The sequence below is a fragment of the Phyllostomus hastatus genome, unplaced genomic scaffold (assembly GCF_019186645.2).
Source record: "Phyllostomus hastatus isolate PE091 unplaced genomic scaffold, TTU_PhHast_1.1 phas_contig_58, whole genome shotgun sequence".
In the NCBI taxonomy this organism is placed as follows: domain Eukaryota; kingdom Metazoa; phylum Chordata; class Mammalia; order Chiroptera; family Phyllostomidae; genus Phyllostomus; species Phyllostomus hastatus.
Window position 1 is genome coordinate 57,748,728 of NW_025333916.1, and position 26,327 is coordinate 57,775,054.

The following is a 26,327-nucleotide window of genomic DNA, read 5'->3' on the forward strand; positions in this document are numbered from 1 at the left end:
TTGTGATCCCATTAGAAAATCATCAAACATTTATGGTCTTGGGGATCCGCAGACAGCAGGAATGGTGCCAAATACTCCTTCTCTCCCCAGTTTCTTTGATCAGACTATTATGTACTGCTCTCCATGTCTCATAAATGTTCAGGAATACATGCTCCAAGTATTCATCACAATTTCTCACCAGAATTACACAGAACGCAGAAGCCTAACTGAAGTTGGTCCCTGGGATAAGGCTGCACAATAGAATTCAAAATGCTAAGTGTGCAATCTGGTTTGTTAAATTTATCAAAATAGGAAAGAAATTAAGGAAAAGAAACAGGATTAATACATGTGAAAGGACAACCATTCACACAGAAATCAGGTGTATTGGAGAACACATAGGAATGAGTTATTTTAATGAAACTAATCTTTACTGAGCCTTTATATGTCAGTAGGCAGATGGCTTACCTTCTTATTTGGTAGCTGCATATCATGGGGTATTACAGACTTTACATTACAATTTATAAACTCACAAGTTTGGAAGGGTGTGCGGTTAACATGGACGCACACTGTAGGCCGTACAGGAGATACTCCTCGCCACTGAGCTCCTCCAACACTCTCTGGTTCCTGCCTTCACATCCTCCCCAAAAGCATAATAAAGTGAAACACACTGGAGCTTACCCCTGACTAATGCATTTGCAACCCCTGCTCTCAACTGTAACCTTCGAAATTTAGAGACAACTGTCAATCAGATGAACAGATTCTATTATATGGGTTACGGATATTGAGACTTTGAATGTAAAGAGCATCCATCTGGTAGGGGCTTCAAGGGAAGGGAAAAAAGACTATAGTTGAATATTTGGGGATATTACTTATTGGTGGTACAGGAGAATCACGGACAGCAATTTTCTAGAAGGAGAAAGGGAAAATCTAGCCCCACGGGCCATAGGAGGCAGGCTTGCCACTGACTGGATATTTCTTTTTAAAACAACACTGTGTTCTACTCCAACCTTCCACTTGCTTTTTCCTCCCCGCCCCTACCTGTCCTGGTAAATCACAGATAAAGAGCCTGTACAGAAACCCCTATAGTTTTAACATTTCTAAAAAGGTACCATCTAAGAAAATTTAAGCTTGAATAAAAGTTTTCTAGGTTTTTAAAACAGCCCCAAATCTGCAGAATGGGAGAAAACCTGCTTTCCTTTGGACTCAGATGGACACTGGCTCCAATATCTACTCTATTCTTGCATGATCTTACAGAAGCTATTTAGCCTCTGTAGAGTTCCATTTCCTCCTCTGGGGAACGATGAAACGTTACACACTTGATAAGATTATAGGGAGTATGTATGTAAAATGCCCAGCACGCCACAGGCTGTCAGTAAAACATGGTGGTGGTGGTGGTGGTGGTGATAATGATGGTGGCGATGCTGGAGCGGTGATGGTAATGATGGTGGTTGAGGTGAGGGTGGGGGTGCCGACCCACGTCGGTCAGCGGAAATTTTCTCCTAGTAAATGCTTAAGGGGCAAACTACTGCAAACACAGACAAACAAGAGTGGCTGGAGGTGCTGGAGGTCAGAGAGCAGCTTGCTTAGACACCCTGTCTCCCCGCCAGTGGTCCACTTCTGGGGCCCCCGCAGGTTACCACGGAACTCTTAGCATTCAGCCAAGCACAGTTTGGAAATCTATGGCAAGAGGCTGACAAAGACATGACAAGATAATCTTTTGCTTACTTTAGATCTAGAGGAGGTTTGATGTTTCTGGGAGGTAGACTTGGGACCGGCGGTTGTGTTGGGTGAGAAGCTGGCAAGGGTGGTTGGCTGGCTGGATGGGACGGTGGAGGCGGTGGTACGGAAGTTGTTGAGAAAGGTGGTTGGCCTTTGCTGGTACCTAAAAAGCAAAACAAACAACACCATGAATTAAGACAAGTCTTCAAAGCACAAGAAATGGTTACTCCATTGTGTAGAAATGAGAATTTTAGACATAAAATGTAAGAAATGCATCTGAAGTCGATGCTTTGGAGAATCTAATATCCTAAGTATCATGGGACATAGCATTTTTAATGTTCCATTTCTTTTATTTTTTCAGCTTTATTGAGGTATAATTGACAAATAAAATTGTGAGATATTTAAGTGTACAACATGATAATTTTAGATACCTATATATCATTTAAGGATTCCTTCCGTGAGTTAATTAACACATCCATCACCTCACATGTTTACTTTTTCTGGGAGGAGGGGAAGAATATTTGTAATCTATTCTCCTAGCAAACTTCAATCACACAATACAGTGTTACTAACTATAGATACCATGTTAAACGTTAGATCATCAAACTTTACATATCTTTTTTTAAAAGATATTATTTATTTATTTTTAGACAGAGGGGAAAGGAAGGAGAAAGAGAAGGAGAGAAATATCAATGTGTGGTTGCCTCTCACATGCCCCCTACTGGGGACCTGGCCCACAACCGAGGCATGTGCCCTGACTGGGAATCAAACCAGCAACCCTTGGTTTGCAGCCCGTGCTCAATCCACTGAGCTACACTTGCTACAGCCAAATTTTACGTATCTTATAACTGAGAGTTTGCACCCTTTTACCTACCTGTCCCTATTTCCCCCACCCTTAGCCCCTGGCATCCATTTTTCTACTTTATTATGATGAGTTCAACTTTTTTTTAAGATTATACACATAACTCATATCTTGCAATATTTATCTTTCTCTGGCTGATTTTACTCAGTATAATGTCCTCCTGATTCATCCATGTTGTCACAAATAACAGGATTTCCATTCTTCAAGGCTGAATGACATCCCACCATATGTGTTTACCGTATTTTCTTTACCCATTCATCTGTAATTGGACACAGCTCATTTCCATACCATGGCTGTTGTGAATAAGGTGGCTATGAATACAGGAGTGTGGCGATCTCTTTGAGGCAATGACTTTGTGTCCTCTGTGTAGATACCCGGCAGTGGGAGTGCTGGGTCACACGGTTGGTCTAACATTATCTTCTCGAGGAAACGCCACCCTGTTTTCCATAGTGGATGCACGAATTTACATCCCCACCAACAATGCACACATGTTGCCTTTTCTCCACTTCCTGGCATTTTTCATCTCATGTCTTTTTTTTTATGATACCCAATCTAACAGGTGGGAGGTGACATTTCACTGTGCTTTTGATTTGCATTTCCCCAATGATTACTTGATAAATGTTCCATTTCTTGAGATAGATAAATTCTTTGAATTTAATTCCTACTCTTAAAAATATTTTTTTACCTTGTTTAGGGAAACCTTAAAAATTTTTAAATCTATGTGTAGAGTATATGAATGAAGCATTTCATAATAGAAAGTAAACAAACCAAAGGAAATTCTCTTACTTTTATAAACCTTAGCTTTAATATTATGGATTTTGTGAACAAGCCTGTATCGACTTGAATGCCACATTCTTTGTTTTCTAGATGTAGGTTATTTTTCATCTGACCCATCATTTTGTAGCACAGAGGTTTAGCTTTTGTGTCTGTTTTCATAGATAACACATTTTACCTGTTTTTGATGATCTCCTTGAATCTTCAAAGTATGAGAAATTTGTTTTGTTTGAGGTGTGATTTTTAAACATTGAAACCTTTAAAATCTCACATGTAAATCATATATATTGCAGAAAATATAATATATAACAAGAAAAAGTAAAGATATATGAATTACCTATAATTCTATCACCAAGCAGTAACTACTGGGTTATAAGTATTTTAAGACATTGTGAGAGGGGAGTAATATGAGAGCATTTTGCTATTTTGCTATCAGCTTTTTATTTTTCTCAATATTCATAAATATCTTTTCAGGTTAATATAAATATCATTTTAAGTTATTAAACTATTGTTCTTTATGTAGCTCCACCATGATTTAAAAATAAACAGAGCTCTAATATTAGATATTTATATAATTCTTTTCTTTGTTGCTGTAATAATAAATGGCTTAGTCTGTACATTTCTTTACATTTTTTTCTTAGGATAAACCCATTGAGAAGAAATGCTGGGTCAAACAACATTTTTAAGGCTATTTATTTATTTATTTATCATTATTATTATTTTAAAGATTTTATTTATTTTTATTTTTAGAGAGGGAAGGGAGGGAGAAAGAGAGAGAGAGAGAAACATCAATGTGCAGTTGCTGGGGGTCATGGCCTGCAACCCAGGCATGTACCCTGACTGGGAATCAAACCTGCAACACTTTGGTTTGCAGCCCGCACTCGCACTCAATCCACTCAGCTATGCCAGCCAGGGCTTATTTTTTTTTTTTTTTACAAATATCAAATTATCTCCCAGAGACATACTGACTGAAAGCTTCCTCTGTTAGCATGAGAGAGCTCATTTTCATTCCTTTTGCCAACACTGGCATTTTTGTTTTGAATCTTTGACAACATTACAGAAAAATTCTACCTTTCTTGTTTTAATTTCATTTTTATCAAACAAATACATGGTCAGGAATTGGCCAGTCAGTAACCAACATACAACAACACTTCCAACATTTGAAATGTTTCTTTTGCATTTACATACATATATACTGCTTGATTCATGATTTAAAAAAAATATTATTGACTTTCTGTTTAATAGATGTGGATTTTTGCTTTCCTTCCTTTTCCTTTCCAATATAGCAAGAGCATGACCTTTCCAAAAAATTAAATTTGTATTGATTGTTTCCATTATCATGACTAGGCAAACATTGTTCTTTGCTGAGTCAGGTAGTATACAATACTATAATTTTCTTTCTCATTCAACTTACTCTTTTCTTAGAGTAAGTTTGTCATTTGCAAAGTTTTCTTTGGAACACTTTCTTCTCACAATTTCCAATAGTTTTTAAAATACCTCTAAACACTTTCTACCAAATTAGACCTGTCATTGAGCTGGCCACTTCCAATATATTGCCTCTTTCCATTTGCTCTAATTTGACCCGGTTGCCTTCAAGGGCTGTCACACAGCTGTGATCCTGATCCTGCGATTTCTCTTTGCCAGTGTCATGGCTCGGGTACACGCAGAGAATCCACTGTGACTAAGTGTGCCAGCTCTGCAGTCGGAGTGCCCGGGTTTGGATTCCGGCCTCACCGCTTACCTGTTGGGTGTCTTGGTTAAGTGACTTTCTGGGTTCCTCTGTAACACAGAACATCATAATAGGGTTGTGGTGAGGACTTAACATATGTAAAGCACTTGGGATCCTACCTGGCATATAATGAGTTCAACATTTTATTTTTCATTTAACAAGTATTCATTGAATGTCTACCATGTGTCAAGCTCTGTTCTAGGCACTAGGGACACAACGGAAATAACAGATGAAAATTTTTCCTCTTCTTGGCTGGTGTAGCTCAGTGGATTGAGCGCGGGCTAAGAACCAAAGTGTCGCGGGTTTGATCCCCAGTCAGGGCACATGCCTGGGTTGCAGGCCATGGCCCCCAGCAACTGCACATTGATGTTTCTCTCTCTCTCTTTCCCCCTCCCTTCCCTCTCTAAAAATAAATAAATAAAATCTTTTAAAAATAGCATTTCCTTTTTCTTACTGGTTAATGAAACCTCTTTATTAAAATCTTAATCATTTTGCATCTCACATGGACAAACTAGACATAATAATTTGGCTGCTTTGGCTCCTGCTTCTGCATGTCCATGCCCAAAACAAACAAACAAACAAACAAACAAAATGCTCAAAACAACAACAAAACACTTTGCCGCAACCAATCAAGCCCTAAAAATTTTCAAAACCTTTAAAGAAAATGTGGTGCTTTACAGTAAATTCCCTTAATGAGCCAATGGCAGGCTTTTCAATGGCATATTGCCACATTTTGTTGTGTATAATGCACACTCACATTTTTGGCCCAAACATTCAGGAAAAAAAAAAGTCTTTCATTTTAATTTTTAAATTCAATTATTTATTTATATGTATATACTTTTTTGTATTAATAGTGTATTATCGTGCATACAGGTATCATTATTGCTTCCTAGAGTTACACTTTTAACACATAAGCATAAATAAAAGAATTAAAAACACTTATATAGATACTGAATTAGTACTACCCATGTATAATGTGCATCCTCATTTTTTCCTAAAAAATTTGGGCAAAAGGTGCTCCTTATACATGACAAAATATGGGTATACAAAAAGCTTCCTCATTCTGAATTCCTTTTAGATATTTCTGCCTCTTTCTAAAGTGCCTCTTTCACTTAAGGTCACAAAAACGTGACCCTCTGTCCTCACTGTCACAGTCCCCTTCTTGGAGCTGTATTCTGAGGTTGCTCAGGTGTGTGCTCCTGACCCGGGCTCTCCCCGCCCCCCCCCCCCCTCCGCGCCTCCTCCCAGGGGCCGCTCCTCACCTTCCGCGGCTACGTTTTGGGGGAGCTGCGGTAGGAAGGATGAGTTCCCTCACAAATCTGATGTGTAAATATGTCCAGCCGATGCTATTCTTATTAGAAATGTTTTGTCCATTTCATTTTTGTCATGAGTCAAGTTTAATTTCTTGATATATTGGACTTACTACTTTTTCTCTAAACCAATGAGTCAATTCTTTTATGTGTAATTTCATTCACTAGCGTTATGTTTAGAAAGGTCTTTCCTGCTCCGAGAACATGTAATGGTCCACCTTCTCTTTTCTCCTACTTCTCTTGGCTTCATTTATTATTTATTTGCATTTAATTCCTTAAAATGCTTAGTAATTTATTTTGGAGTCAGACGTGAGAGCAGCACCTATTTTTATGGTTTTTCTTGTTATTGTTCTTAAACCTTTACCCGAGGTCCCAGCGCCACTTAGCTATTACTTACTGATTGGAAGTGCCTCTTCTCTCCTGGAGTAACTACTTAAGATCCTATTGTATTTGACAGATAAAAATGATATCTTGTTCATGTATAAATAATGCGATTGGATAGACTCATAAGTGATTTCAGAGCTGTACACACAGGGAAGAACCCACTGCGAGTGGATGTTGTAAACCATCATCAAACTAGACAGGAAACCTGTTCCTTAGCCGTTTGTGACATCTTTCCACGAAAAAGTTTGACAAGCAGGAGGTGATGTCACCTGAGAATAGTCTAAGGGACAGAGATGACAAACCGCAGACGAGGTGTGGGGGATGGAGGACTGCGAGCACTGAAAACCGAGGTGCCCCCAGCCCACATGCATTTGCGCCTGTGCAAGCACGGACTCGTGGGACAGTCTGAGTGGGCATGGGCGGCGCGGCCCCGCTGCTGTGCTTGCGTCTGTCCTCCCTGTCCGAGTTACACTAGCTGGAGCTGCTAGGAAGGGCATGCTGGCTTCACCACTGGACTGGGAGCTCGGGGGTCCTCCTGGACAGCAGGCAGCCACCTGGCCACCACCAGGGGAGGGCTTGCCCGAGAGGGCGGCAGAACCAGCGGAAAGCAGAGCTGAGCGGTGGCGAGGGACTGGTTGGACGTTTAGCTAAAATGCCTTTGAAAAATTATTAGAGATAATTTGGAAGGCTTAATGAGGCTCTAAACTAATTGTGTGTGTCCTGCTCCTCATCCAGCTTGGGAGAATATATGCCGAAACCTTCCTATGCTCCACTAGCATTAAGGACATTTTGCTTTGCAAAGTCTGTGGTCACTTCCAGATATTACAAGGAATATATTTGCATGCGTACAAAATAATTCTGAGAAAAAGTACCTGAGTTTTTTTCAGGGGAAAAACATAGAATAACATTCATGTAAAATGATTGGTTCTAAAATCTCAATCCAGACTTTTTTAAAGTGATGCCAAAATATAATTAGTAATACTGGAATTCTCAAAAGCAAAGGTCTAATTTGTGGTGGGGAAAAGAGGGGGTGGATTCTAATAAAAGAAGTAAAAAAGAAACAGAAAAAAATAAATGTATAGGAAATTTCCGAGATTAATGATAATGATATAAAATAAACAGTTTTGCCAGGCACTATTCTGGGCATTTTACTAATGCAATCTTATTTAATATTCATAACAAGCCTATGGGGTATATATCATTATTTAATTTCTATTCAATAGTTAAGAAAACTATCCAAGTTCAGGGAGTTTGTAAGCCATAAAAGTGGGGGTCGAGCTCAGCCAGGATTTGAACCCTAGTCCATTTCTTATGATGTCTTTGCCCTTTTGGCTATGTTGCGCCTCCTCAAAGTGATGAAATGAAATTACTGATGAAGTCAAATGGACACACACTAACATGCTTTTCTAAGATCTGAGTGTGAGTCCAGCTTTTCCCATGGGTACCTTTCCTCTTCGTGCAACTTGGTAAGAATTTGCTGTTTCAGGCAGAGCAGAACGGGCTCTGGAGGATGTGAAGTAAGCCTGAAGCAGATAGTCACGTGCATGGGGGTTTTAGATGTTGAGTTTATAATTTACATCGGAATTTGATTTTGGAAGCCAGAGAGCAGGAAAGCAGACATTGAGGAGCTGGTGAAGAATGCTCCGCAGACATGCATGGCCGATGTGAGCTGGCAGGGAGAATAGTCTCAAGAAATGGAATTTGAAATAAAGTCATGAAAGAACTTAGAAGATAAAATATAAATAAACTGGCAAGCAACAACAACAAGTTTGGAGTTTAGCTGGCATCAAGAATTAGGGACTGCCCTGACCGGTATGGGTCATCGGTTCGATTCCCGGTCAGGGCACATGCCTGGGCTGTGGGTTTGGTACCGGTTGGGGCGTATGCCAGAGGCAACTGATTGATGTTTCTCTCTCACATCGGTGCTTCTCTCCCTCTCTTTCTCCCTCCCCTCCCCTCTCTCTAAAAAGTAAATAAATAAATCCTTTAACAAAAAAGAATTACAGATAAAAATTGAGAGATAATACTCCAAATTGGTCAAGCTAATCAGGAAGTGTTGTCGGTGGTTTTAAAATGCTGAACTGAAAAGACCAATTGGAATTCCTTCCTCAAACATGACAGAATGGGGCCCCAGAGCCCCGGGCAGCGCCAGTCCCCTGGACAGCACAGGGGGACTCAGTGACCGGGAGCTAGTCAGGCAGATCTGCAACTTGCTGCCCACTCTCCTCTCGAGTCATCAGACCCAGGGACTGTTTTGGGGGGCATTTTAGCAGGAGCTTGAGAGCTCAAGAGGGACCTGGGGGCAGAAGCAGCTTTCCTCTACTGTCCGACATTCTCCCGGCGGGTCTAACAATAAAATCTGCACAAAACAAAGGAACAAGAGACAACCAAATTCCATCACAGATGCAACGGGACCCCTGTATGGGAACCGCGCACACAGGAGAAGTTCGGAGACAGGAAGGAGAGACGAGGTGTACACGACATTCTGATTTAAGGGTGACGTCAGGCGCCCTGGAGCTTCTGGGGGCGGGGAGGAAAGTCATCCACGGGACACAGAGGAGAGCAGATGTTCAGTAATGAGGAGTTTGCCCTGCCTTACAGGCAGGCCGTAAAAAGTTATTTCTGTTGATACCTTCAGATAACTTCTGTTCGAATTAGAAGCAAGGCCTCTAACTTAAATTCTTTAAGGGAGAGATAAAAGTGTCTCTTGGGCCTCCAGGGTCTCGGTTAGCTTTAAGCTCAAAATAACTTGCATGCCTGCTGAGGCACCGAGCCGGGGAGGCCTGTCCTGAGCCCGGTGAGGAGGGGCTGGGCAGTTTGCAGAAAGTCAAGTGGGAGCACGGCTTACACTTTGCTGTAACATCCGAACTTTCACAAGACATGCCATAAGTTTAACAATATAATTCATAACTACAACACAAATGTGACTAATGGCAAAAATAAGAGAGGGAACTGACTGTACTTCGATGAGGGAACAGTTCATACTGGTTCCAGGAAAAAAAAAAGTGAGGCAGGCGCTGGGAAGGAAGGGGAGAGAAATTGCAAAACCTCGTGGACGTGCAAACAGCTCTCAAGAGTCTGGAAAGTGAACAGCCTCGGATTCCAACGTTTCATCCTCTTTCATTCTGGAAACTCAGCAGGGGCTTTGCATAAGTCACGTGCCTTGGCTCGGGCACGCCCGGATGGGTGGGACTCCGAGGCTGTTTTAGGAGGAGGAAAGGACTAGGAGGGGCCCCCTGTGAGTCAGCGGGACCCAGGAGTTATCTGGCCTTGCCCCAGGGTGGCTCCAGAGCCCCTGAAACACAGACTCCCCAGAGTGGTGGCATTTTGCCAGTGCCTAAAACTCTATAAACAGAGGGCTAGAATTGAAGGAAAACAAAAGAAGGGATGAGGAGAAGCGGAAGGGGTGGTTAATGACACACAAGGAAGGCACTGTATATACTCACTGGAAAAGGAAACTGCATTAATTTCACAAGCTTAGCACTTCACATTTGTCTGCAAACCACACACTGGTTCTAGATATTGTCACAGTACTCTTGTAACACAGAGATCTATGAGGACCCAGGGGATCCGCCCTGTAGAGCCTGACGTGTATGACTTTTGACTAAGAAGGTACCTAGAGCCTTCACGTCACAGGGGTCTAAGGAGCATCCAGAATTGTGGTTCTCGATTTCCCTTTAAATCTCTGGATTCCTTGACCAAACCGAAGGCGTTGTATCGAATTGCCCCCAATTGCCACAAAATCCTGACTCCAGGCAGTGCATTTCTAATGCTCGTTTTGTTGGGATGTCTCAGAATTAGGACAGGCATTAGAAACCTTCGATTTTTACCGCCAGCTCTATCACCAAAGAGCTCTTTGTCTTTGGCAAATCAGTTAACCTCCCTGTGATTCAGCGTTTCCATCTGTCAAGTGGCGGTAACAGGATTCCAGCCACTTCTCAGGCATTTAAGGATTAGCAGAGCTGATATACACGAAAGCATCTTCGAAAGTCTGAAGCATTGCATACACATACACAATGATCACGGACAGGGGTGCTGCAAATAGGGTTATTATGAAGTTATCCTGACAAACTATTTTGAAGTCATTTGTGTATTTATTCTCTGGGAATTGTGCCTGCCCTTGGATTTAGCCATTGAACTGGCAACTCGAGGCATGGACTTTTAGTCTCTCTGGGTCTGCGTGGCGTTTCTGGAGTCTGGACTGGTGAACTCCACGTTCAGTAATTTGTATAACAATAGAAGGGCACCCATTGTGGAATCCCTAGCACACTCACTCATACCTAATGACACGTGGGCTTCCTCAGGACTGAGTCTCATGGAGATCTTATCACATTTACCATAACGGATGGTTCAATCCATGTTCCCGAGCCACACCAATGCCTCCCTTGTTCACTGCGCATAGACTTGCCTATCATTTTACTAAGCACATGGACAGCACGCCACCCAATCATCCTCCCCCGCCCTTCGTTCTAGCTTAAAACCTCCTTATCTCTTGTTCTCCCTATTTCCTTTTCCCCCATTCACTGGGAAAATGTCATTCCTTGCTTGTCACCTGCATGGACAGGCATTCTTGGTTCTTATCAGTGCCCACTTCCGTATAGATGCTCCTTTCATTATTAACACCTTGCATCAAGCAAGAAACATTTAGTGAGCACTTACTATATGCTCTGGACTGTGTGTTTCATCCTTTAAGATACATTTCCCATCTTATATATGGTCTGAGCTTCTCTCCTCTAAAGCACAGGCGGCAAACACAAGGCCCACGGGCCGAATCCAGCCCAGCACCTCGTTTCTACCCAGTGGCAGCACCAAGGTCTCGCTTAGCTGTTAAGGAGTAGATACATTTATCCAGTCCTAAAACTACTTTCGGCCCTTTGAAGGCAAACGTGAGGCTGATGTGGCCCCTGGTGAAAATGAATTTGACACCCCTGCTCTAAAGGAACACAACAATGTCCTTTTTTTATCCCGTCCCTCACTCTAGCCATGAGCAGCTTTGTCTCCTCCCCTTCAAAGCCAAACTTTTTAGAACAAAAGTCTATATTTGCCACTTCCATATCTTTAAAAAAAAAACCTATTGAATTTAGATAGAGAGAGAGGGAGAAAGAGAAACATTGATTTTTCCACTCATTTATGCATTCATCTGTTGCTTCTTGCATGTGTCCTCAATGAGAATTGAACCTGCAAGCTTAGTGTATCAGGATGATACTCTAAGCAAATGAGCTACCCAGCCAGGGCCTGCCACCTTTATATCTTTATTGCACTTGGTGGCTTCATGGCAGAATAAAGAATGAAAGGGTTCTGGGATAGATAAGCCTGCGTTTGCACTCAGGCTCCACCATTCCCACGTTAACCTTCAGCTGTTTGTTACTCAGTTCGAGACCTTGAGTAAGCTGCTGGACTTGCCCAAGTCTTCATTTTTTCATCTGTGAAATGGTCACATACACCCACCTTGCAGAAGCAATGGACACATTCTGGCTCTTAACAAATGCCCCCATCCTGCTCAGCTATCCCGTGGCTGGCTGCATCGCTGATACAGCAGCCTTCCCGCCTCCGCTGTAAACATCCATCAACCAGCCAAACATAAAGCCTTTCCCCCAAACCAATCTGCCTAATGCTGGTTCTGTTAGAGTATCTCAGAACGGATTAAGAAGGAGGAAGTTTAACTTCCAATCCATCCCATCAGGTACCCAAGCAAACATTACTTTCGCTTCCTTGATTCCTAAGCACACCAGGAGCAATTTTAACATGGGAAATAGCACGGTTTGAAAGAAAGAATACTCGTACTGGCCTTATTCAGACCTGGGTTTGACTCCTAATCTCATTCTACAGTAACAATAGGACACTGGGGATTTATTTCGCTTCTCTGGGTTTCATGGTTCCTGCTTGTTAACATGGGACTTCCACTTCCTAACTTGCAGGAGGACTATGAGAATGATAAAATAACATGCGCACCTGGCCTGCACATCGTAGGTGCTCTACTTATGAATTATCGCAGAACCTGACCCTGTGTTCTTCATGGAACAGGCCCTTATTAAGCTCTCAGGGCACACAGACTTCTATGTCTGTAGAAAGACTGAGATAATTCTCCTTTTAACAAGTTAAACACTTTTTTTCCCTAAACCGCCGCTAGTGCCTGACACCTGCTAATGGTCGCACGTTCTGCAAAAGGCAAGCTCTGAAAAGCCACGGGCCCTTGTGAGTGTAGTGTGGTTGGCTGTCCTGCCTCCCTCAGTAGTAGCGCCCATGCAGCCCAGCACTCTTCAGAGAGCTTTCCCTCATCTGTGCAGAGAGCACTCACACGTGGTTTCTTATACTAATTTTATTTTTTTCAAAAATTCCCGTAACCTACTTTTTCACGTATATATTCATTTTCTTCCTAGTGAAATGGTAACCTTCTAAAAGCAGGTCTTGATGCGTCAACACCTGGCCACAGTGTCTGGCGTCTATTGTACACAGTAGGGCATTTAGTGCTTTATTAACTTGGACTTTCTTTTTCCATTTGGAGGAAAAAACCTAATGTAAAATATTCTGTTACAAAATAAGTGTGTACACAGTAAAACATTTAAGGAAAGAGGGAATCCTGAGAAGAAAATCTAACAGTTAGATCCCATATCCTGGTCCCCGCCCTCAAGAGATATTTCATCTATTCTTTTTTTTTTTACACAAAAGGGAGCATAGTAATACACTATTTTGTTCTTTGCTTTCTTAATTTTAAAAAAGAGATTGTTTAATATTTTTACAAATAGGGCGATCAGTTTTTGTTCAGAGCTGTGGAGTTCTCCAGTGCATGGATTTACTATAATTTATGTGGTCAGCCCTATCACTGATAAAAATTTAGATTATTTTTAATAGCTTTATCAAGATGTAATTTACATAAATGCACTGGTTTAAAGTATACAGTTCATTGGTAGTGCATTTACCATCATGCAACCTTCATCAAACCCCATTTTAGAACGCATGAATCGTCACAAAAATAAAGCCTGAACCTACGAACAGTCACTCCCTGTTTCTGTCTTCTTGCTCCCTCCCTGGGGCAACCACTAACCTACTTTTGGTCTTTATAGACTTGTCTGTTTTGGACACTTCATATTAATAGAATCGTACAGTATGTGGCTTTTTGTGACTGTTTTTAGTTAGTTGTTTTTGCAGTTTAGTCATGTTTTAAGCAGATATTGGCACTTTATGTTTTTTTAAGGGCTGAAGTATAGCCCACAGTGTGAAGACCGCATCTCTTCGTCCACTCATCAGTGGGTGGGTGTCAGACCTGTTGCCAGTTTCCAGCTGTCACCGACAACGCCTGCATGGGCATTCCTGTTCATGTCTCTGCGGAGACACAAGTTTTCATTTTCCTTGAATATATGCCCAGAGTAGAATTGCTAGGTAACCCCATGCTTAACTTCTGATGAACTGCAGGTTGTTTCTAATATTTTTATGTTTTTGGACTATTAATTGCAATGATACAATTATTCTTGTACTCATTCCCTTCACCATAAATATAAATACATTTTAGAATAAAGTCAAGAAAGTGAAACTGGGAGGTCAAAAGAACCAACATCAAAACATTTTGGGAAATAAAGCCATGTTGTGAGATTTTATCCATTTGTATGTTGTCTAGCACAAAAGGTAAATACCTGTTTTACCATAACCCCACAAACCTTGTGCATTATCATACTTCTTTAGTGTTAACAGTTCTGATGGGTAAAAACTAATCCGACGTTTCAATGTACATTTCTATGTTTATAAGTGAGGATAAGGGTGTCTTCATACATTTATAAGACATTCTATCTGTGCGTGTTTCTGTCTGCATTTCCTTTACACCGAATGTTGGAGGTACAGTATCCTGTTTAGTTAAATAGCTGAAAAGAATAAACAATGTCTCTTTTATAATTGGAATTTGATCAAATATAGAATATAATGTACAATATAGGCATAAAAGTAGATATTGACTTATCTATGTCAAAGTATCTTAGATACTTCCAGAAGACCCCTAGCAGCCTTCAAAGGTAAGAACTTGAAACCTCTGGGCCACTGGTTTGGAAAATCCAGTTTTAGAGAAATTTTCCTTGCTCTAACTAATAGTCATCTGTTCTTATCTTCAAAGGATCTGTAAACCCATAGTGGATGGGAAATTTTGAAGACTAATTTAGTTAAAAACAAAAACTAACTATATTAGTAAGAAACACTTTGCTTTGAGAGCAAGCCGCCTAGAAAATGTTGGTTAGCTTAGAGGAGTCCATCAAAATGGAAAAACAAAGTAATACTGAAACGTTAGCTTTTGCACAGATAATCAAAGCAGAAATCAGGATGAAAGTGAAGAAGTAGAGATAAAAAAATATGGTGATCAATTAGAGGAAGATAAGTAAAGAAAGGCTGTGATCGCTATCTTAAGTTTCTCCAGCTGGGACTTTACTTCTGCGCTCAGTGTCTCTGTAGGTTATTTTAGTTCCTAAAGATTCACGTGCCCAGTAACTTTGTTCACTATCCATTTGATGTTTGTACAGTTATTGCCATAATTGTATGTAATGAAGAAATGTAAATTATTTTTATAAGTGATTTTCTTTATTTTCAATTTATAAAATAACATGAAATTAAATCAGGCAGTTATATGATGGACAGTTTCTGCCTTAGAATCTTTTCTTTTTTTTTTAAAGATTTTATTTATTTATTTTTAGAGAGGGAAGGGAGGGAGAAAGAGAGAGAGAGAAACATCAATGTGCGGTTGTTGGGGGCTGTGGCCTCAATCCAGGCATGTACCCTGACTGGGAATCAAACTTGCAATGCTTTGTTTCACAGCCCGCGCTCAATCCACTGATCTACACCAGCCAGGGCAGAATCTTTTCTTTTTAACAAATATTACACATTATTTTAAAAGGAAAAATTTAATACGCAAAAATCATTTTTGTTGTCATATGCTCAGAGCTTACAGAGTGCCTCTCTCTTGCTCCATGATAGAGCATAACTGGGTAGATGATAATAATTGAACTTCTTCCCTTCTAATGCTAATGCTGTCTTAAAAGTATACCAATAACTTATAAAGGAGGAAAGAAAGGAGTGGAACTCAAATATTCAAAACTTCTTCAGATGAACTGATGCATGTGTTGAAGGAATGGTGACTGTTTTGGGTGAATGAACACTTTAAAAATAAAATCAATATAACCCAGAAGCGTAGCGTCAAGGAGCAAGGAAGGAGTGAGTGCCACAGAGACAACATCACGACTTTAGAAGATGGGCAAACAGAAACGGAGGCTCCACACTCGCCTGGTCAGGGGAACCCAGGTGGGAACCTGTGTTTGTCCCCTGAGCTGAGATGTGACTGGGGAGGAGGAGGTCAATGCCCTGTCTCAACGGGGTGGCTACCAAAGGGCTCCAGTCACTGTAAATTATGAAGTACAACTCTAGATTTGTCTACAAAACCTTCCCACTTTTTGAATGTTGACAACTAAGAAACCAACAAATAAATAAAACCACCAACCCTCCCATGCCCAAAGTCTGCACACCAAACAAAGCACATTTGCAGGCTATCTGAATTCATGAGTGAAACATTTTTTTTTTAAGTTAAGGAAGAAGAAGTTGCCATAAAGAAAAAGTTTATTAAGGGAAATTGCCTAATCATAGGTTCATCCAGAAAGCCAGCTTTGTTCCTGCTAACAAACACTCGTGAGGTTTTACAGGGGTAGATGGGACCATCGGACCAGACGGAGAGTCACAGGACTGCCACCAGAAGTCAGAGCTTCCTGCAGTGCCGCGGACAGAGCAGGTGCTCCCGGTGCGGTGCGACCCCAGGGGAAGGGTCAGTGGGCTGATGGGCAAAGGGACTGCAGCCCAGAGGAACCGTAAGAAGCACAACTATGCAGACAGATGGGTGTAAAGAGAAGGTGCTCAGTTAGTTCAATTAGTGTTTGCGCTTCTATGACGGTGACTATTACTGCCCTTGCTATTTGTGAAAGACCACCTAGGCAGAAGAAAGGAAGGAGCCGGAGTGGAGAGACTGCCCCAAAGCATCACATGATAAATAAAGACCTGGAGAAGAAGAGAAGGCCCAGAGGAGAAAATACAGAAGCCATAGAGAAGCTCCAATTAGAGTTGTGATCTTAGGTTTCTCCCTTTTCCTTCTTCTCTTGGGGAAAAAAAAGTATTTTTAATTACACAAAGAATATGCCAGGCATTTCTGAAAAAAAGTGTCGCAACACAGATCAAGTAAAAGTTCACATGGCTTCGCGCTCGCTATTTCCCTCGCCTTTCCGGACGCAGCCCGTGTTTTACCTTTGCTGAACTTACTCTAAAATACACTGCCCTGGGGATGCACGCATAGAAATACCTGATGAAAAACCTAAACATTCCGGTCCCGCGAATATTGGACGCACAGTCGTGGAGCCCACCCCGTTCTTTGTGACCGCGGTGGGGTGTTCTGGGATCCCCCAAAGCTTGCTCGCACCCCCCCTTGCCTGCGGACCACGCGGCCGCGAGCAGGCGCTCGCAGGCGCCTCTGCGGACAGGTGGCTGCAGCTCTCCGGAGCAGGTGCAGCAGGCGCGGCTTGACCAAAGCGGACTTGCCGAAGCCCTGCCTCCTCGTAGCCTCTTTGCGACTGGAGATTTTAAAACATTTTTCCATTTTGCCAACACAATTACTTAATCTTTCTGAGCCTTCATTTAATCTGTGAAAGGATACAAATTCTACTTCACGATAATATTATGATAACTATGTCAGTTAACAAAAGTGTTTATTATTAGTACCTAGCTTAGAGTAGACACTTCATAAATATTCATTCCTTTCCTGTATTACAGCTTCTTTAGTGAGGAAAAATTCATTCAAATTTGATGCGTTTGTATAATTTTTGTACGGTGTTGATAAACCTTTGCTTTTAGTAGCATGTGTTTAACCATTGAGTAAACTCACTTTTTTTAGGCTACATTCATATTCTATTTTTAATCACAGTTTTCTAATTAGGAATATCTCTTTACAGTTTAGCATTAGTGTTTTACTATGTCCTGTGTTGTAACTCAATTTCCCACTACATTTCTTTTTTTCAATTACTGTGAAACCTTTGTTTTTATAGTTCATTGTGACATTGTTTAGTCTTTACTTGGTCTTTTTCACTCATCTCTGGTGAATAAAGTTGTACTTTAATGAAAATGTAAATATAGGCTTATGATAATTTTTAAAAGGATTTTATTTATTTTTCGAGAGGGGAAGGGAGGGAGAAAGAGAGGGAGAGAAACATCAATGTGTGGTTGTCTCTCATGCACCCTCTACTGGGGATCTGGCCCCCAACCCAGGCATGTGCCCTGACTGGGAATTGAACTGACAACCTTTAGGTTTGCAAGATGACTCCCAACTCACTAAGCCAGGGTAAGCTTACGTTAATTTTTTAAACTTTTTACTGAAATGAAGATACAATTTAAAAATTGGTTGGGGTAATTTAGGACTTTTGATAATGTTCAAAGAGCTCAAATGTGAATACACTGTCCTGACTGTCCGCAGCTCAGACAGGCTCACCAGCTGGACATAAGGACTTCTCCACCTCATGTATCTCATCTGTGTGCTTTGGTTAATGATTCATACCAGTCAAATGCTACCAAGTTTTGCAGTTCCTAAATCTATTCACAAACTCCATCACTATATTATACAATTTAAAGTATCGTCAGTTACGCGGCACATCTAATCTTGTACGAAGTCCAACTATACCAGTAAATTGGTGAAATTAAAATCTTGTGAACAAATATTTTACAACTGCTCATACTGATTCCTCTTTTGTTTTTCCAACCCCTACATCTAACACACAAACAACTCCTACCGATGCGACCTCTGCAACGCATCTCAAATCCACCTACTTCTCCCCCTTGCACTGCACCACCTGGGTCCAAACCACATCATCCCTCACTCAAAAGCCTCCCAACCAGTCTTTCTGCCTCATTCTTATTTACCTACATTTTATGCTCCAAACAGCAGTCAAAGAGAAGCCCTAGAATGTTAACCAGATAGCAATGGCTTCAACTTCAGTGGCTTCTTATGACAAGCTCCAAACTGTGACCTTCCAGGACATATAGGATTCGGTCCGTCAGTGCCCACCGCTGCAGCCTCTTCTGGGACCCCTCGTCCTTGGCCTTCCAGCCCACTCAAGGCCTTTTGGTTTGTGCGACCTCATCAGGCTGGTTCTGACCCAAGGAATTCACACTGACTGCTCTCTGCTCAGACAGCCCTTGTCCTCTGTCACTGTCCAGGTGGACCCTCTCGCTGTTCATGTACCTGCTCAAATATCGTCCTCTCAGGGAGATCTTCACTGGTGACCTCACTTAATAGCTTCGCCTTGTCTGCCACCTGCTCAGTCACTCCATGGCATCACTATTTTTCACAGTTCTCAGCATTCTTTGAATTTGTTTATTCATTTACTTCTCTATTTTCTTCTCCTCCATATTAGGGGGTAACTCAAACCATATACGTCCATCTCATTGCTGTATTTCCAAGCATAAACACATAGTTGTCAGTCATGAAACATTTGTCGAATGGCCATGTAAATAAATAACCTCCTTTTAAAAAATTATGAAATGTCAAACCCTCTTGGATCTTGCCTCTTTCAGATCAACACCAAAAATGAAACACCATAAAAAATTCATTATGTAATTTATGTTTATCATTAATATTCACAGTAAGGATTATTGTCATTTTTAGTACAAAGTAGTGGAATGAAATGTTACAGGGCACTGAACAGTAAAAATGATGGCTAAATATAAGCTGAAGCCATATAATGAGTAGAAAGAATAACATTTAATATTAGCTGTAGAATTGGAATTGGAATAAGAAGTCATCTAATAGAGAAAGTCACTGGGTCTAAATTTAATTAAAATTTAACTCACAGACTTGGCTGAAAGAAAGGAAATCTTTAGCCATAAGAGAGCAGAAATAGTCAGAAACATAAGCCCCAAACTAAAGAATCCAAGTAGATATTCCAGAATTGGACGGGTCAAGTTCATTCAGAAAGATCAGCCAGAAAGGAGGCACCAGAGTCCAAGGTAGTCAGTCAATATAGAGTATCACTTAAGACCATATGCTCTGGAGTTGGTCAGACTTTTAGTAAAACCCCCTTGACCTTGCAGATTACCGCTGCCCTCGTTCATTGACTGAACGTTGTTACTTATTTGCAATGCGCCTATAGATATTTAATCATTATTATATAACTAATGAACAATGAAGCAGGTCAGTTCTTAGTGGCGGACTAAGAAACTATACATGAAACGACAATATTAGATCTGGATAATGTGAGTTGCAAAATGCAGATTTTTACACCCACGAAAGGGAGCGATGCTGGAGATGTAGCATGAAAAAACTGTGCTGGGTGGGGGAGAAAAAGAGGCTTGGTAAGCCCCCACTTGGGACTTTCCACACGTGCCAAGACTTTGCTATAATGGACACCAACCCAGAGTTACCTTGAGGGACTGAGGAAGTAGGAGAAGGTGTCCCCGCCTAAAATCCCCCAGCATGATTTCTGCTGGCAGGCTGTGCTAAAACTATACTGCTTATACTTACCTGGGTAAACTTTGACACCTACGAACTGGGTCTCAGTGCTCATTTTGACCAAACCTCTAATGCCGTCCTTTGCAGGACCACACCAAAGATGCACAGGCGACTCAGATTATTGGTAACACCTTGCTGAAAAACCTACTGTTTATTTAGAAGACAAGATTGTATGTAAAGAATCCTTAGTGAGCCCTGGCTGGCGTAGCTCAGTGGCTTGAGTGCAGGCTGGGAACCAAAGTGTCCCAGGTTCGATTCCCAGCCAGGGTACATTCCTGGGTTGCAGGCCATAACCCCCAGCAACCGCACATTGATGTCTCTCTCTCTCTCTCTCTCTCTCTCTCTCTCTCTCTCTCCCTCCCTCCCTTCTCTCTCTAAAAATAAATAAATAAAATCTTTAAAAAAAAAGAATCCTTAGTAAGTCAGAGGCATAACTAGAATGACATCAAACAGGAAGAAGTATAATTACTTAGTGACAAAAAATTTAGTACACTGCAAGGAAAAATATCAACTATGTACAGGAATCATAGAAAAAAATTTTAAGGGACCCCTATGTCATGGATAAAATATTAATAAATTTTAAAATTTAATACTAAATTTTAATATAGTTACTCAAAAGATAAAATGGTAATTTACATTTTAGATAACTGAAATATGAGTCCTAGTTCCTGAAAAGAGTCATATTTTAGGCTCCTATTAAATCGTCAGAATTCAGCTCTTCAGCCACTGCAGTCATTAAACTCAGGTTGACGGCGGTAGTTTTCACCGTTCAGGGCATCAGCGTCACTGGGCTTTATGTGGTACACAGGCTTAGGAACCCACCCTCAGAGGCCCTGATTCAGATGCTTTGGGATGGGGCTTAGAGGCCTGCACTGCTGCTTAGAGTCTCAGCGAGTTCTGGCGCTTGTGGCTAACGAACCACACTTTGAGAAACATTGACTTTTTCCCCCTCTCCTTTAAATGAAATGCTAGCTAATGGTGGCATTACTGACATAGTAAAAGATTTAGAATAAGGTATAAAGAGATGTTTTAGGTTGATTGCTTAAAAAGATTAAAAAAAATAACCTGGAGATAGCATTTATCCACTTCTGCCTATAAGCCCAGAACCAACAACAGCAGTATCCCCTGAAAAATTATCAGAAATTCTGACTCTCAGACCCCATCCCGGATCGACTGGGTTAGAAACTCTGTAGCTGGGGCCCAGCAATCTTGTGTAATAAGCCTTCTAGGCGATTCTGCTCCACGCTAAAGTCTGAGCATCACGGGTGCAGAGTGAATGGTGGGCCTTGTGTTATTCGAAGGTCCACATAAAAATGAAGGGACTGGTAACGGGAAGAAGTCACTGCACTCCTGAGGTGTGCAGCTCCATGCCTGACAGGTGCAGGTGAGGCAACAGGAGGTTTACAGTTGTTTGTATGAAAAGCAACACAATAATAAATGACAATGCAAGAATAAACTGTTTCACGTACTCATAGCTGTATTATTATCACAGCCTCTCTTTGTTCAGTCTTAAAGCACGACTTGTTTGTCTCTGACCCTCAGTTATATTATTTCGGGTCCTAGCTGACACTTGTTAGTACTTCATCCTTTGAAACTCCCTTCTGGCCCTCTCTACAAGAACCAAACTGTATATGCTCCAGCCACAGCCAAAGTAAGAGAACCTGGCGGTTAGGAAATGGGGAAAACCTCATTGAAAAGCCATAGCACTCCTCCTTTAGTAACTGGACAGACGGGGAAGTGGCGAGCAGGGGTGGAGGCTGACACGAGGCAACGGGGAAAATCAGGAGACGACTCCAGGGGCAGACTGAAGAGACTGTAGAACAGCAGACAGAGGGATGAGGAGCGATCTGCAACACACTGTTTATGGGACGCTGGCGACCAGTTTTCTACCCAGAAAGGGACCAGAATGAGGCCAAGTGGACCCACCCGCGGCGGCAGAATCCCTTTTGACCACTCCCAGAGCAAATTGCCAGGGGATTAGAGTTTCTGCTTCTAAAGACAGAACCATAAACCCATAGGACTGAAAGTTCTTGCGAGTCACTATTCCAGTGGCTTGCATGTAGTTTGTCGTAAGTAGACCTGTTGATTCTGTATGCAGCCCTCTTCCTGTTCCCACATAGGATTTTGGAACAGCATGAGAGAATCAGCTAGCCTGAGGGATGACACGGCAGAGGATAACTCTTTTAAAGAGGCCCCCGATTCTGATTAGAGATAAGAAATCTGAGGCCCAGATCAGTTTAGAGATTCACTAAAGTACATAAGGCTGCAGATCTTGAGACCCTGGGACCAGAATCCTGTTTTCCTTATTCAAGTGTTATATTCTTTTTACCATCCCATGAAACCCAAAACAGCTCTTTCTCTTTCTCTCTCCTTGTTTCAAACTTCTAAAAAGATCAAAGATAAACAACTTCCTTCGGTAAGTTTTTTCAGCCTCTTCGTGATGAGATAACACAAAGGTACATGTTAGCCTCTAAGATGGAACAAGAAACTGGGGAGAGACACAGCCAGACAGGCAATCAATAGCCCATACTAGACTGAGAATAAACACAGCCAGGCAGAACTTGTCCCCCAGACAGAAATAGTGGTCCCAGTCTTTTGGTGAAGAGGAGGAACTTAAGGTTTCCTACAAGTCATGGCTACATGCTTGCTTGCTCATGTGTGTGTGCGCGTGTGCATATGTGTGCTGAGATGATTCTGGAGGTGAGTGTGGTTGATAATGAACTTCCTGGAAGCGGGGGGATATCTGATAGTCAAATCTCTGAGCTGGGGGCAGGGAGTGGGAGTGGGGGGTGGGGAGAGTGAGCAGAGTGGAGATTTATCAGGCAAACGCTCCATTGACGGTCCGGGCTTCTTGACGGAGAATCCAAAAAACCATCAAAGAAGGGACCCAGGTGGTGGGGGGAGGGGGCAGAACAACAGCGACTCCAGACTCCATCATGCAGGTTTTGGTGAAGGTCCCACCTGACCGAGGAGCCTGTTATAAGCAATAAACCGGGTTGGCCTGGCTGGTGTAGCTCAGTGGATTGAGCGCGGGCTGCCAACCAAAGCATCACAGGTTCGATTCCCAGTCAGGGCACATGCCTGGGTTGCAGGCCACGGCCTCCAGCAACCGCACATTGATGTTTCTCTCTCTCTCTCTTTCTCCCTTCCTTCCCTCTCTAAAAAATAAATAAATAAAATCTTTAAAAAAAAGCAAAAAAAAAAAAGAAACCGGGTTGGATTGAGCTGAAACGGCGCTGAGATAAGAATGGCCCACAGGGTGTGGAGTTGGGGCTGCTCCATGGTTGTAACTAGGCGGGGGCTTATTTGACCTCACTGGGAAAAACCCCTGCCTTCTTCTCGAGCTGAAAAGAGAAGAATGACAAGAGTTGCCACTCTCCCATTTCGTAACGCCCCGCACTGTCGGTGTGCCTTTCGCAGGCAGGCTTCCTGCTGGGGGTGGGGGGCGCTTCTCAGAGGTTTGGAGCTGCAGACTGGCAATAGCCCCGTGCTCTTCCTGTCCGCCCCCCATGGAATGCTGGGCACAAAGGCATCTCAGGGCGCCTCTGCTCGTGTGCCACATGGGGATGGGGCAGAACCAGATTCCAAGGAGGCATTTGGAACTAGGGGCGGGGTGCCCGTGGGGGCGACGGGATTGCTTTTGTTCGTTGCAAGGGGTGGTGAGCAGAGCTGGCTTTTCAGGGGTTAGAGGTCAAGGAAGCTGGCATTCCTGCACTGGGACAGACGGTTCTGCGCAGTGAGGAATAGTGCATTCCGGACGGCTGGCGGCATTCTGGAAAACTTAACAGCTCATTGTATAGATGAGATCCAGAGTGGTAAGTGCTTCAGAGTTAGCTGTAGAGCACAGATGAGCTTCCTCGAAATACACAGGGTACCGCGGCATCCCTCTCACGGGGCTCACGCTGCTGCCCACAGCGGCCTCTTTGTGGCGTCTGTCTTGTATTCCAGAAGCCTACCGTTTTTACACCCACCTCAGACCAGCGAGATTTTGGAAGGGCATGCTGCTACTATGACCCTTGGCCTTGTCAACAAAAGCAAATATGTACTTTCACACAACTAAATATATAAAAACTTGCAACTTGAGATGATGGCTGGATGACTAGTCTTCATTTGGCACTGATTAAGAATGGCTTCGGCCCTGGCTGGCACGGCTCAGTTGGTCGGAGCATTGCCCTGCAAACTGAAAGGCTCGGGCTTGATTTCCAGTCCGAGTACCTCCTGGGTTGTGGTTCTGTCCCCCGTTGGGGCATGTAGGAGAGGCAACTGATTGATGTTTCTCTCTCACATCGATGTTTCTTTTCCTCTCTCGATCCCTTCCTCCCTCTCTAAAATCCATAAGCATGTCTTTGGGTGAGATTTAAAAAAAAATGTAAAAAAAGAGTGCCTTCACTTTGAAAGCGCCAGTCTTTGAAAAAACAAATGCGGTCTGCCTGTCTAGGCAGTCATAAATGGCGGGAAGAGAAACAAGGATGGAAACATCAGAGTTTTTCGGTAATGAGGCTTTTTGTCAAAGTGGAAAGCAAAATAAAAACAGCAGCGCAGCTTCCTGATTTTCGGATTCGATCAGTCCGTGGGCCTGTCGTTTGGCTTGGCTTCCTGATCCCATTTTCACGGAGCTGGTGGGGGCGGTGGAAAGCAGGACACCGGTATGCGTGCGGCGAAGCTTCAGAGGCAGGGGTGAAAATGGGAAGGGAAGGGGCTGGCGTCGGCCTCATTTCCAGACCCAGGCTGGACCCTTGTCACGAGGCCTTAGCACCCATGGGAGGAGGGCACCCATCTTCATTCTTATAGAGAATGTATTTCAGGCTTTGAAAAAAATGTGGACCGTCTCAGGAACGCTGGCCCCGGTAACACCGGAATACAACTTTTGGTCAGCTGTCACTGTTTCCTGGCCCTCATGGCCCACACGTCCTATTTCGGTACCGCTGCACATTCACTAACATCACACAGCGGCCCAGCAGGCTAGAGCCAGACACCTGTCTGGTTTCCGAAGCACTGTGGCTAACCTCCGGTTTACTGTTTTTGTGGCTGCCTTCCTGTCACAATGTCTTCGCCATCCAGAGAGGCCTCTAGTCATTCACAAGCAGCGGGGGGTCTGTAATGTACCCATTCCTTTGATCTCAAAGGACCCCGGCACTAGAAGGCACCTGAGGGGTGATCTAATTCACCTCTCTCATTTTGCAAATGACAAGGCAGTCAAAGAACGTACTTGTCCTAGATCACCCCAAATTTGCAGAGCAGAGCCCCAGATGGAGTCTCTTGACATTCAACTGGACCGCACTGTCCGGTGTAAGAACTGCGGGCCGATTGGATTCCCCAAGAACTTGTGGTGCTCAAACTGCTGGCTGTGATGGAATTCGGGAATCGTTAGAATGCAAGACTATTTTTTTTCCCCAGCAAGGTTTTCAAACTTTGCAATTGCATTAGTTCAAACTTTCCAGCCTTAACGTTTATGTATAAAAGGAGGCTGCCACCCAAATCCCCAGCACCCTTCACCGTCTCTCCCACGTCCGTGAGGCCGAGAGTGCGCGGGCACGTGAGTTCTGAGATAAGGGGCCTTGCATTGCAGCTCCGGCTCTGAACTACAAAGCCAGCGACGCTGCGAGAAGCTGCAAGAGTACCCACTTCCTACTTTGCTGGTGACATATTTTTGCAAAGCTGTTCTCAGCTTCCCCATCTCAAGCAAGTTCAGGTCTAGAACAATGCCTTCAGGTTCCTTTTTATGCTGCTTCTGCTGCGCACAGTAAAAACAGCCTTCCTAGCAGACATGGATGGTTTTTCGCCAGTGAATTTGAATTGTAAGTATGATCTGCTGCCCTGCATTTATCTGATGCAGCATTTCCTTCCAAGTTAGTTCCCCAGGACCATTGGTCCTACTAAGCTATTTTGAGAGGGAGGGACAGGGGAGAGAGAGAGAGAGAGAGGGAGAGGAAGAGTTCTGTGGTCAAACATGACTTGAAAAATTGCCACAAACTATACTCTACTTTTGATATCCATAATAATTAGCAGTGTATCAAAGACCATCAAAAGGAGCCCTGGCTGGCGTAGCTCAGTGGA

The 26,327-nt window shown here is 42.7% G+C and overlaps 1 protein-coding gene across 3 annotated transcripts in view; it reads right to left on the minus strand.

Annotated features, from left to right (window-relative positions):
• Positions 1 to 26,327, minus strand: part of FYB1 (FYN binding protein 1) — a 153,387-nt gene that overhangs the window by 40,553 nt on the left and 86,507 nt on the right. For all 3 annotated transcript variants that reach the window (XM_045848262.1, XM_045848260.1, XM_045848261.1), the window contains exon 3: positions 1,705 to 1,861. In XM_045848262.1, the coding sequence (XP_045704218.1) occupies positions 1,705 to 1,861 (157 nt within the window). The remainder of the gene's footprint in view (positions 1 to 1,704; positions 1,862 to 26,327) is intronic.